The sequence below is a fragment of the Octopus bimaculoides genome, chromosome 9 (assembly GCF_046866305.1).
Source record: "Octopus bimaculoides isolate indiv1 chromosome 9, ASM4686630v1, whole genome shotgun sequence".
Lineage (NCBI taxonomy): Eukaryota > Metazoa > Mollusca > Cephalopoda > Octopoda > Octopodidae > Octopus > Octopus bimaculoides.
The window spans coordinates 18,820,603-18,834,633 of NC_142936.1; the positions used below are offsets into that span (position 1 = coordinate 18,820,603).

Here is a 14,031-nt window from a genome sequence, read left to right on the forward strand (position 1 = left end):
AGGGTGCCACTTTGGCATGTGATCTACAAGGGAGATTACCGTAGGACTTACTTAGCATTATAAATGTATTTTTTCAAAATTCTTACTATTTTAATAATAGGAAAACCATATTTCATTTGTCTTAGTAATTAATAATAGTAAAACCATGAATAAACAATATAATAATTAAAATAAGCACGTAGATCACCCACCCAAGTAAATTTGCTCATGTAGATCACAAAACAAAGTAGCACTAACACAAAGTAAACTAAAAAGTAACCTCCCTTTAAATTGTAGCTCACTCACCAAAGTGGCACCAAGCACAAACATGTCGTAGCAGACGAGAATCCTCAGTTATGGACGCTGGAACAGCCGGTTCACATGATTTCAGTCTGGACTTCCTCAGATGCAAGTGCCTGGTGACAGCATACCAGCCAAATTTTGCTGCCTTAATATATAGAATATCAGTGTCTTTTCAGTCACTAATGCCGAAAATAGATAGCAGGCTTATTAAAAAATAATTAATAGCAACGGAAATAGTATTAGTATCAAAATGCAATCTTTATATCCAATTTAATGTAGATTTCTTAAAACGCCAAATACTGCAGTCACATGATCTGGCAGTTCTGGTACCCATAACAGATGATTCTCATCTGCAATGACATATATATGTGGTTCTATGCATTGAGCGCTTATACCAGAGAATCTCTTAAGGCTAATACCTAGTTCTTACAAGACCTCAATGTTAAGTTGAATATAAAGATACTGGTTCCGTTGCTAATAATATTTTTAAAATTTTATGGAAATAATGTATTATAACATTAGCAATGGTACAGTCTCCAAGAGATTCTGCAATTTTTGCCTACCAATGCTACTGTAAATACACTTATAAACTATTATCACTGCAGTTTTCCAATAGACATCAGTTTAGCTTTTTGTCCAATAAAGCCTGATTAAAATGAATTTTATTTTGGGATAATCAGACTTCAGAGAATATCAAAGTTCTAGACAGAATGAAAGGACATTGAAGCATGCATTCAGACCCTGCGGAGCAGTGGGGCTAAAGCTGAAGTTAATGAATTTGTTCTAGTGTTTATGTCTTGCTTAAATTAAAGTTTTAGGTAGTCAGCGAGAGTTGAAATGTTGACACGCTGCAAACGACGCATGGCCCTATATCTGACCTGAGTCTTAAGATAGGAGAGATAACAAGTGTACGACAAAGAATATAGATTTTAAATTTGCTTTCTCTGAAGATTGCATTTTCAGGATGATCTATATGATCTTTACTCTATCTTAATATTCAATTGTTGTTGGCAGTCCGTCGCTTACGACGTCGAGGGTTCCAGTTGATCCAATCAACGGAACAGCCTGCTCCTGAAATTAACGTGCAAGTAGCTGAGCACTCGACAGACACGTGTACCCTTAACGTAGTTCTCGGGGATATTCAGCGTGACACAGTATGACAAGGCTGACCCTTCGAATTACAGGCACAACAGAAACAGGAAGTAAGAGTGAGAGAAAGTTGTGGTGAAAGAGTACAGCAGGGTTCGCCACCATCCCCTGCCGGAGCCTCGTGGAGCTTTAGGTGTTTTCGCTCAATAAACACTCACAACGCCCGGTCTGGGAATCGAACCCGTGAGTCCAAACCACTGGGCCTCCACTAATATTCAAACACCTCAGTTAAAAAAAAAAATAACAGCATTACATTAGAAATTGTGCATTTCATAGTTCTCTATAAGCTTCTAACAATCTATAGTTTTCAAAATAACCATGGAATTTCCATAAGTACTGCTAAGTTTCAATTATGCAACTTTATTTTTAGAAAGGCATGTCAAAACACCATCCCACCCCACCCCACTGTCAGCCTCATGCCAACAAATTTAAGATGTGGAGGTATTTCACTCATTTCCCAATGTGGTCACTTGAGCTGCTAGAAACAGCAACCAAATCTCTTTTAAATCACATTTTTTGTAAACAAGGACCATAAAATGTGGTCTTAGATACACTCAGACTGGAACAAAGACAAGGTAGTTGTGGTTGGAACTCCATTAACATAGATCTGTTTGATCAAGATTGAGTTTGGCTTGAACAATATGTTGAAAACTGCCTCATTCTTGTCATTGTGACTGTAATTCCTATCATCTTACAACAGATGAAAAACCAACAATTGCACTGTATTATTGACTTCCCATTCTGACTGGGTTCACCAATCGAGCCTTGTCTCACCTACTGACAAGTTATCTGTCCAGTTGCATAGGAAAGAGTGTGGTGTCATACATTAAGCCACACAAAAGGTTAAGATTCTTAATGTGTTTAGGGTTTACGTGCTGTAAAATTTGATAGTTCTGAGTTAGCCCAGTGTGGTTTTAGTGCACTTAGATGTTTGTTTTGGTGTGTGTGAAAGACAGAGGTAGGGTTGTTTGTATGTTGCATACTCCTTTCAGATTTTCATGTGGTCATTCAATTGTTTTCAAATGGTTGTGATACAGTTTTTGTGTGATAAGTGGTTATGGCCTTTCACTGTGTGAAGAATCATGATTAATATTTTCAACAACAGTAAGGCAGTGAGCTAGCAGAATCATAAGCATGTCAGTCAAAATGCTTAGTGGAATTTCAACTATCTTTAACTTGTTTCAGTCATTAGACTGCAGCCATGCTGGGGCACTACCTTGAATTCTTTTAGTCAACACCAGTACTTATTTTTTTTAAGCCTGGAACTTAGCAGTTTAGCAAGAGACTGACAGAATAAGTTACAAGGATGCAAACACACCAACACCAGTTGTCAGTCAGTGGTGAGGGGACAAACACAAAGATATAAACAGGCTTCTTTCAGTTTCTTATTTTATTGCCCACAAGGGGCTAAACATAGAGGGGACAAACAAGGACAAAGGGATTAAGTTGATTACATCAACCTCAATGTGTAACTGGTGCTTAATTTATCGACCCCAAAAGGATGAAAGGCAAAGTCGACCTTGGTGGAATTTGAACTCAGAACGTAACGGCAGACAAAATACTGCAAAGCATTTTGCCCAGTGTGCTAACGTTTCTGCCAGCTCACCGCCTTCTTTCAGTTTCTGTCTACCAAATCCACTCACAAGGCTTTGGTCAGCCAGAGGCTATAGTAGAAAACACCTTGCCTAAGGTGCCTTGCAGTGAGACTGACCCCAGAACCATGTGGCTGGGAAGCAAGCTTCTTATCACACAGCCACGCCTGCACCTATCTTTACATTCTGAGTTCAAATTCCATTGCGGTCAACTTTGCCTTTCATCTGTTGGGGATAAATAAAACAGGTACCAGTTGACCCAAAATTGCTGGCCTTGTACATGGTTTCAGGTTCAGTCCCACTGTGTGGCACATTGGGCAAATGCCTTCTATATAACACCAGGCCAACCCAAAGCTTTGTTAGTGGATTTGGTAGATGGAAATTGAGAAAAAAAAGCTTATCACATATGAGCACATGTATGTCAGTGACTTTCAGACTTGACTGTGTGGCAATGTCACCATCATGCAAGTGGTATCCTTCATTTCCAATCATCCATGGAAAAAAAAAAAAAAAACATCAGGCCAAGGGAAAATACTTGGAAACAAGTGAGAGTTGGTGATAGGAAGGGCATCCAGCTGTAGAAAATCCACCTCAGCAAATTCCATCCAACCCATGTCAGCATGAAAAAGCAGATGTTAAATTGGTATCTCTTTTGCAATTGTCTGTGGCAAATCAGGGAACATTTAGGATAAGTTATAGATATTGATCTTTGAAACATCCAAGACAAGTTTGATCCTTTCGCCTTGCATAAATTTTATTAATACCAGTTTCAAATTTTGGTACAAGGTCAGTAAGTCTGGAGAGCCAGGTAGGCCGATTACATGAACCGATGTGCTAAACTGGTACTTATTTTACCAAGGCCCAGAAGGACGAAAGGCAAAGTCAACCTCAGCAAAATTTGAACTCAGAACATAAAGACAGATGAAATGCCACTAAGTCATTTTGCCCAGCATGCTAATGGTTCTGCCAGCTCACTGCTTCGTGTAAACTGTAATATTGGTATCTCTTTTGCAATTGTCTGTGGCAAATCAGGGAACATTTAGGATAAGTTATAGATATTGATCTTTGAAACATCCAAGACAAGTTTGATCCTTTCGATACCAACCCGGCCGAAACCGCCTTTGTCTCTGTAGTACAAAAAGTCTTGTTTCCATAAGTTCTGAATTAAAATCTTCCACCAAACCTTAGTCACAATTTATGTTCTTAACAGTAGCTGAATGACAACTAAGTTATTTTGCTGAATTTTTTGTTATATTTAAAGTAATTGAAAGAAACACAGAGCATTTCAAAATAAATGCAGTAACAAAAGGGTTAAAAGCTTAACATAGGTCATATAATGGTTTTGTTATATAGCATCATCACAAATGTAACAACATAATGACAAACTAAAAATGCATTAGCATGTGTATGATGGAATGTTAACAAGAATGAAAAAAAAAAAAAAAAAAAAAAAAGATTTTTTGGAATTTTATTTACATATTTTACATAAATAAATGTTCACATTAACGAAACAGAAGCCACAACAGTGAACCAGCAAGGTAAGGTTCACTATAAAAATGACACATCTCACCTCCCTTGTCTCCAAAGACAGGATTATTTAAACCACCTCAGAACTTCTATTTTTAAGACAAGGAAATATAGTGTAACAAAGACACACACATGCAAGTTATAAACCAAGTTCATTATGTTAGTGTGCGTGTGGCTGAATGAGAAACAGAGAGAGAGAAAGAGAGTCATTGAGAAGAGCAGTGACAGACCTTATTGCCTATAGATTATGCAATGAAGTTTTCAAACCACAAATGAGAATCTCCACCCCTTACAATATGACTAAATTTAAAAGCTGCTTCAGAAAGCAGCATATTTAAAAATATGTCAGAATATTATTCTAAAATGAAATTTTAAAATAGGAGTAAAAAAAAAAAAAGAAAAAACACACACACACAATAGTCTTGATACATATACAAATAATAGCCAGGTGAAATATAGTTGTTAAAATATGAGGAATAACTAAGTGATATAATGGTGATGGTCATTATTGTTAAATGAGGAGGAGGGGGTTGTGGCAATAGAATATTTTATAATTAGAAATATGACACAATATTTAGGTATTGTGTACTCCATTGGTTTTTTTTTTGTTTTGCATAACTTTGAAACCATCCTCATCCATGTAGTGATGTTAAGGTGCTAAGAGTATTGAACCACAAAGTAATGAGTTCAAACCTTGTTGCTACTACACAAACCATAGTGGTGTGCTGCAATGAGCAAGGTACGTAACTCTGCTTAGCCCAGATTGATATAAAACGGGTTCTACCATTTATGATTTAGGGGTCAAGAGGATGTAAAAATAATTATAATTGATCCCAAAACCAAGGTATGCATAGAAAGAGAGTGGGAGGAAATTATCTAAGATACATTTTTTGTATTGTACTCTATACACGATGTAGAGTCAATTTGTGAAAATCTGATGATTCAAGTTCACCACTTTTCAGTTTCACATCTTGTGATTCCCAACACAACAAACTAATAAGTAACAAAGTGAATAATCGGCTCCAAATGTGTATATACATATGAAAACGGATAGTGGTTGTACAGTAAAAACTCCCATGGAATGAAAATTGCAGAATACTTTTTTCCATTCTTATTCCAGCAATATTTCATTAGGTATAAGCCAGCTGAGCCCATCTTCAAACCTAATCCCATTCAGTAGTCCATAAAGATCTGGACTGCATCCTTCTTTATTCTGGGAGATGGAAAAAAAAAAAAAAAAAAAAAAACTGCTTCCATAGAATAAAAGTGTCATCTAGACATGGCCCTATGGTTGATCTTTAAAAAAAAATTTTTTTTTTAATTTGCAATTGGTAATTTTTAACTGTCCAGATGTGAAAATTGCATGAAGAGATCAACACATTGGCTCTCAAGCCTCATGTTTTATATCCAAAGATCCCAATGTATTTTAATTTCAATATGAGCATCACATTTTTGCACTATACATGTGAGGTAGGGGAACACACAGATAGTGTTTCTTTTTTCTCTCTTTTTACCCATGAGTCACTGGTGGATCTTCAGTACCTTCTGTTTTGCAAATTAAAATTTGACTTACTTAGTGTGATATGTGGGGGGAAAAAGAATTATAAAATATAGGAAAACAATGTTCAAGTGTACCATAATCATATTACCTAAGTAATCAGTGTGCCAGCCCAAAAGGCTCACAGAAAAGAAATAACAAAATGCAACAAAATTTTCATAGCTCATGTGAGAGCCAACAGGTTATTAAAAGAACCACCATATTTCATAAAACCATTAAAATAAAAATCTGTAAATCAAATGCACCTTGATTGAAATTTCATTTTTCACATCTACATCAAGCTTTGTTAATTAGTATTTTATAAAAGAACCACAGTGTAATTGCTTTTTCAAGTGCTCACCATAGAAGTGGTGCAAGCAGCTCTTAATTTCTGGGAGAAAGAGAAGTAATTAAATACAGTTCCAACTGGATCTGGTCAAGGAAAAATGGAAGAGAATTTCAAAAGGAAGAATGGAAGAGAATTTCGAAAGGCATAATTCACCAAAGAGTCAACTGGCATCTTCAAATAAACTGGTTGCAACACCAATGTTTGGATCTGGGGCACCTTAACTATCCAGGAGGGCTACATTGATACAGAAAGCCAAAGGGTATCCAGGAGTCATGACCTGGATGTGGCTTAGCCCCCTTAAAATGTAAAGAAGGGTCAAAACACTTGCATGGGGTCTCTGAAGACTTTCTGCTGTTTAGTTCACCAGCAAAAATCTATATAGGGCTTAGCCCCCTTACAATGTAAAGAAGGGTCAAAACACTCGCATGGGGTCTCTGAAGACTTTCTGCTGTTTAGTACACCAGCAAAAATCTAGATAGGGCTTAGCCCCCTTACAATGTAAAGGGTCAAAACACTTGCATGGGGTCTCTGAAGACTTTCTGCTGTTTAGTTCACCAGCAAAAATCTAGATAGGGCTTAGCCTCCTTATAATGTAAAGAAGGGTCAAAACACTTGCATGGGGTCTCTGAAGACATTCTGCTGTTTAGTTCACCAGCAAAAATCCAGATAGAAAATTGAAAGGGTTTAACCAAACACTGATACATCAAAAACCATCAGCAAAGTATTTTGTTGACTTTCATTGTTGGCCTACATTTTTATGTTTCTCAATCAATCTGGTTCTTTAATGTCTCAAGTTCAACTCAGTGTGAATCATAAACAGGCTAAATTAATCAACTGTAGATAGCTTCTCCAAATAACCAGGGAGTTATTCTCTAGATAAACTGAAGCTAGTAGCAACCATTAGCTCAAGTCAACCTAAAAACCACGCAGATCTTTGTTTAAAGGGCATCCCATCGTTCTATTTAGTATTTCATAAATATGGCTACTTCTAGCAAGTTCCTTTTTTGTCTCAACTGAAGCCATACGATGTTTAACCCCTGGACAGTCCTGATTGAGTAAACTTATGCACAAAGATGTTCTAGCAATGAACATCCCATCTTTTTGTATACCAGGGGGCTACACTACTTACTGTGTATTCACTTTTCCAAAATGGTATGGTAGGATTCAAGTGATATTTAACTGCTATTTTTAACCAGTTGAGCACCCAAACAAAGGTTCCAACTTTAGTTCAGCTAAGGCCGGATAACTAGGAGTGTCTTAAGAGATACCACTATGTTTTCAACACATTCATCACACAAACTTGGTCCAATTATTTGTTGAATATTTTACCCACTACAAAACATTCACACCTGCAGAGGTAATTAGAGTTATTTGTAATAATATAAGTGTATGTGCACTTATACAATACACCTCTCCACCATTTCATGTCCATTTTTCTACTCTTGCTTCAATGAAAAAGCTTTGTAAATTTAAATATTTGCACTTAGCTAAAACAGTCAGATACCTTCTCTATTACTGTTGCTAGTTAATACAAGCCTTGAGTTGTGATACAATGGCTGACAACAAAGAGGAGTTTCTAAACAGTTATTGCTGGTATAACAGCTAGAACCCCACTACAGGTAGTGTAGTTTTTAAATGAAGACCACACACTGGACTTCCATATTTCAGAGATGGCATGTCCATAATAAATACAGTTGGCTATGGTTACAAAGCAGAGCAAATCAGTAATTTATTTCAACACAATGGCTATAGCCAGGATTGAAATCGGGACCATATGAATCAATAATAGTTGAACATCTTAACCCCACGACCTTCCTAATCCTTAATGACAGATGAGAGAAAAATAAAATTAGAATTACATTAAAACTCCAACAGCTGGTTTTAAAATTTTAATCACTGACCCCCCCCCTCCCCTGGCTTCTTTAAAAGCTATTTTTATAATATATGAGGTCAATGATTCTGTAATTTAGACATACATGCATTCTGATCAAATATATTTTGCAATAAATTGCTCATTATCTAAAAATAAAAACAAGATGGTAGATTGCACAATTATAATTTACAAAACTGAAATTTGACACAAAAATATTTCTTGAAGATAAACATTTTCACTAAGGTTTATTGGGTTGCTGCCCTTTAGCTGCTGTGACTAAAAAGGCGGTCAAGTACCAAGAAACAAGTATATGACACGGCACACCTCAAACTTCGACAAGGTTGATGGCACACTGGCAAAGCAGCCTTACTGCAGTTGGTAGTAGTAAAAGGACTAGCAGTAGAAATGTTTGATTCAAGTCAAAGTAATACATGTCCCTTTCAGACAGTTATGTGATAACTGTTCATAAAATTTTACTTAAAGTTATTACAGGAAATAGCAAATAGTAGCAGTACGCATTTGACACAGACCAGAAAAAAAAGGCATCTTTCTACCACACCAAAGTTTAAATCCATCTGAGTCTAATTGTTGTCTTTTGATACAAGGTCAATAACATAAGTACCACTAATATTCTATTAAGAATAAACCTTTAAAAAGAAACTGTTGTTAACAAATATTTAATGTAATTATATCTTATGTGATAACTGTTCATAAAATCTTACTTTATTCCTTATAATATAACCAATATATTACAAATGTAATCCCACTGCATGTCTATAGATTAAAGTAATCAAGTACTACAAGTGTGTAGATTTAGATCTTAGACACTATTTATACATATAGTTAAGACTTGACACAAAAAGTTAGACTGAATACCAGTAAGAAACTAAGTAACTCAATCACATGGCAAAATTTAACAACCAAGAAAAGCTTTCTCATTCTTACACAAATGCAAAATTGACAATCCACACCAAAGTTCATCTTGCATCAATTGAACAACCTACTTATAATTTAAGTGATTGAGTATTTCATAGACATTCGTACCTTCAATGTAATCCTCAAGTAGAATCTGCATGGCACTGTAAATGACAAGATCAGGCTTCCAATTCATGAATATCATGCATCCAACAGACAGCCAGCCTCAAGATTTTGACCAACCACAGCCATGCAGTAGGATTGAACCTGGAAACATTGTGATTGCGAAGCAAACTTCAAAATCAAACCGATATCTATCATCATCATACCCCTCAGGCCGGACATAAATTATGTGCATAAAAATATACATGTCCTGAGTGACAACAGAGTGGAACCTACAAAAGGCAGAATATGTGACGTATGCATGTTGTGGAACACAAAGTTACAAATTATTTAAACGATATAAAGACCTAAATTGTCAATATATCAATGTAAACAATTGCAAATGCAACAAACTCAACCCATTTGATATTTTTTTAGTGATTAGATGAGGAATATAACAGCGCTAGTATGGGGCCGCAATTAGGGAGATTTAGTTGAAGAACACAGTCTCTATCAACTAACTTAAGCATTTTAGCATTTCATTCTATTACAGAAGTATGTAAAACAGAATTGAGACAAGCAAGGGTTATAAGTGAAAGGTGCATCTAAATGACTTATGTATTAACTGACTGCTCAAATTTGTTCGTTATGTTAATGAATAGAAAATGAAGATGGAAAGAGAGAGATGTACTTTGAAGTGTTGCACCAAACTATATCAACATCATGAAGAGACAAGAGTTTATGCTTGAACCAATACTGAAAACAAAAGATATTTGATGATTAACACATGGAAGATGGCAGCTAGAGTCATTTAACTAAACCCCAGATATTACTTTTCAGTGAGGCATTAAATGGACACACATTTGGCACTGATGGAATTGGAAAGAATTTTAACTTTCAAGAAGTTGAAGGAAAAAAAAAAAAAATTGTTAAAACCTGCAAAAGAAATGGAGGATGAGGTAGGATGAAGACAGAGAGGAAAACAGTAACAGACTATGTCACTAACTCTGTCTCCATTCTCATACTATTACTATCGTCATGGAAACCTGGCATGGGTTTCAAAAGTTCATCATTTGACTTCTCGTCGTACATTTGATTGGATTCGGTGTCTGTGTTCTGCATAGGTGGAATATTCTCACTGTCTTGATTGTCATCCCAGTCAATCTTGAACCGGGTCACCCTTGGACATGTGGCCAAAATATTACGTTGTAACTAGAAGAGTAAAAGAGGAAAAACAAAATGGAATAAAAATAACTTTGCTACAGTAAATATATTAAAACTTCAAGATGATAATACTACACCATCCTGCTCTACCGAGTTGAAAACAAATGATATAAACCCAAAATTAGTGTCAAAAAATACACTTGTACCCTACTGTGTCAAATGACACATACACATGTGACTGGGCTTCTGTCAGTTTCTTTTCAACAAAACCACCCACAAAGCTTTGGTTGACTCAAGACTAATTATAGTACAATGCAATGGGACTGAACCCAGGACCATGTAGCTGGAAAGCAAACTTCTTACCACACAACCACGTCTGCACTCCATTGCGTTTAAGTTAGCTTTGCAGCTGCATGGTTTTTGGGTCTGGTCATACAGCACAGCACTGACCAAGTATTGTAGCTACAGCTTGACCAATGACTTTTGAGTGAAATGCACTACAACAAAAATATGTAGAAGCTTGTCATATGCGTTTGTGTAAAGATGGATCCCTTTGTGTCAAAGGTAACAGCTATTTGATTACTAGCGTCTGGTAGCCCAGCCTAAAGAGAAATAAAAATATATACAACCATTAAAAACAAACATACATGTGAAATTACCATGCAAGTTTCATCTGTTAGAAATAACAGCTAAATCTCTCTCAAATTATATTGTGTCACTAAAACTCTTAAAGTTAGTGCACCAGCATAGCCACAGTGCAATCACGGAAACCAGTCAATATGTCAACCATGAGAGAAATATCTCGATGAGTGATGAGAGCGGTTAACCATCCAATTCACTTAGCCACTCAATGCTCATATCAATACAGAAATAAATTCTTTTGCATCATTTTCAACAGAAAACAAATACGTTGCATTACAAAAAAATAAATGTACATAATAAACCAACCTTATCATAGACTGGCATGTCTGGAGGTGTTTCTTTCAGCTCAGGATCGCTGTATTCATTATTAACATAGTAACCAACCCGGATAAATTCCTTACTTTTGTATGAACAGGTCAGCAACACAACAGTTACACCGACTGCATCAGCTATTGGAATTTTACTAGTGTCTGGTGGCCCAGCCTAAAGAGAAATAAAAATATATACAAACATTAGAAACAAACATACATGTAGTGAAATTACCAAGCTTAATCTGTTAGAAATAGCTAAATCCCTCTCAAATTATATCCTGTCACTTTTTGTAACTCAGCACCCACCTTTATCAGCATCACCATCATCATCGTTTAACGTCCGTTTTCCATGCTAGCATGAGTTGGACAGTTTAACCAGGGTCTGGGAAGCCCGGAGGCTGCACCAGGCTCCAGTCAGATCTGGTAGTGTTTCTACAGCTGGATGCCCTTCCTAACGCCAACCATCCTGTGAGCGTAGTAGGTGCTTTTTAGGTTCCACCAGCACAGGGGCCAGGAAGGTGGCAACAACCACGATTGGTTGGTGCTTTTTACATGCCACAGGCACAGAAGCCAGTAAAGGCGATGCTGGCATCAGCCACGTTCAGATGGTGCTTTTTATGTGCCACCGGCATGGGTGTCACAACTACAATTTCCATTTGATTTTCCTTTTGATGTACTTTACTCAATAGGCCTCCTCAAGCACAGCAGATTGCCCATGATCCAAGGTACATTTGAATGGGCTGGGGTTGGTTATGCAAAACTGGTGTAAGATACAGCTGTGAACTCACTTTATTTGCCTGATCTTCGCAGTTACAGCATATCTCCAGAGGTCTCAGTCTTTCATCATTGCTTCTGTGAGGCCCAACGTTCGAAGGTCATGCTTCACCACCTCATCCTATGTCTTCCTGGATCTGCCTCTACTCCGGATTCCTTCAACTGTTTGGGAGTGGCACTTCTTCACACAGCTCTCCTCATCCATCCATAGTACATGACCATACCAGCGCAAACGTCTCCCTTGCATGCCACATCCTATGCTTCTTATGTCCAACATTTCTCTCATGGCGCTTACACTGTCGTGTGTACACACTGACATTACACATCCAGCGGATCATGCTAGCTTCATTTCTTTCAAGCCTACGCATGTCCTCCGCAGTCACGGCCCATGTTTCACTGCTGTGAAGCATGGCAGTTCGCACACATGCATCCTACAATCTACCTTTCACTCTGAGCGAGAGGCCCTTTGTCACCAGTAGGGGTAGAAGCTTTCTAAACTTTGCCCAGGCTATTCTTATTCTAGTGGTAACACTCTCTGAGCATCCACACCCACTACTAACTTGGTCACCTAGGTAGCGGAAGCTATCAACTACTTCTAGTTTCTTCCCCTGGAGTGTGATGGAATCTGTTTTCTGAGCATCTGTGGTGTTTATTGCCCCTATGCATCTGCCACACGCGAAAGCTATCTTCTCAGTTAATCTTCCTTTGATGTTGCTGCACCTCTTGTGTGTCCATAGCTTACACTGGGTACATCTTATGGAGTTTCTACCTACACCTTTTCTACAGACTGAGCAGGGCCACCTACCTGAGGGGGTGTGTGATGAGTTCGCCTTCTTATTTACTAGAACTGTGGTCTTTGCTACATTGACTCTAGGGCTTTTTGATTCTAAACCTTGCTTCCACACCTGAAATTTCTTCTCTAGTTCTGGTAGTGATTCTGCTATGAGGACCAGGTCATCAGCATAGAGGAGCTCTCAGGGGCAACCCGTCTTGAATTCCTGTTATTGCCTGGAGGACTATGATGAATAAAAGGGGACTGAAGGCTGAACCTTGGCGGACCCCTACTTCTACCCGGAATTCTTCACTACACTCATTGCCAATCCTAACCTTACTAACAGCCTCTCTGTATAGGGCCTGTACAGCCCTTATTAACCATTCTTCAATCCCCAGTTTCCACATCACCCACCAGATAAGTGATCAAGGGACCCTGTCAAAGGCTTTCTCCAAGTCCACAAAAGCTAAGTATAGGAGTTTATCTTTAGTTAGATATTTCTCCTGCAGTTGTCGAACCAGGAATATGGCATCAGTGGTGCTTCTAGCCGGCACAAAACCGAACTGCATCTCATCTAAGCAGACTCTCTCCCGAATGAGATGGTCGATGACCCTCTCCATGACCATCACCTGATCCAGCAGTTTGATACCCCTGTAGTTATTTCTATCTAAAGCATCACCTTTACCCATGTAGCAGTTGACTATGGTGCTGCTATGCCAGTCATTGGATATGACTATCATGAACTACCTGGTTTACAATGCATTTGACTAGGCCATAGCCCACACCACCGGATGTTTTAAGCATCTCAGCAGTGATTCCTGATGGACTGGGGTCTTTTCCTGGCTTCATACTCTTAACTGCTTTGTCTACCAGGGTGCTGTCTATTCAGATAGCTGGTCCCTCTACTGGGTCAACATTTGGCAGGTTCTCTTCTTCCCATTCATTCTCCACGTTCAGCAGTCTTTCGTAATGGCTTCTCCAAGCCTCTTTTCCGAATCATTAAAAGCAAGTACACCATCATCCATGCAGACACATTTCTCTC

The 14,031-nt window shown here is 37.9% G+C and overlaps 1 protein-coding gene across 1 annotated transcript in view; it reads right to left on the reverse strand.

Moving 5' to 3' along the window:
• Positions 1-4,477: 4,477 nt before the first annotated feature.
• Positions 4,478-14,031, reverse strand: part of LOC106868087 (histone chaperone asf1b-B) — a 30,528-nt gene continuing 20,974 nt past the window's right edge. The window contains exons 3-4 of the mRNA XM_014913202.3: positions 11,439-11,615; positions 4,478-10,538 (exon numbers count right to left, since the gene is read on the reverse strand). Of these exons, the coding sequence (XP_014768688.1) occupies positions 10,320-10,538; positions 11,439-11,615 (396 nt within the window). The 3' untranslated portion in view covers positions 4,478-10,319. The remainder of the gene's footprint in view (positions 10,539-11,438; positions 11,616-14,031) is intronic.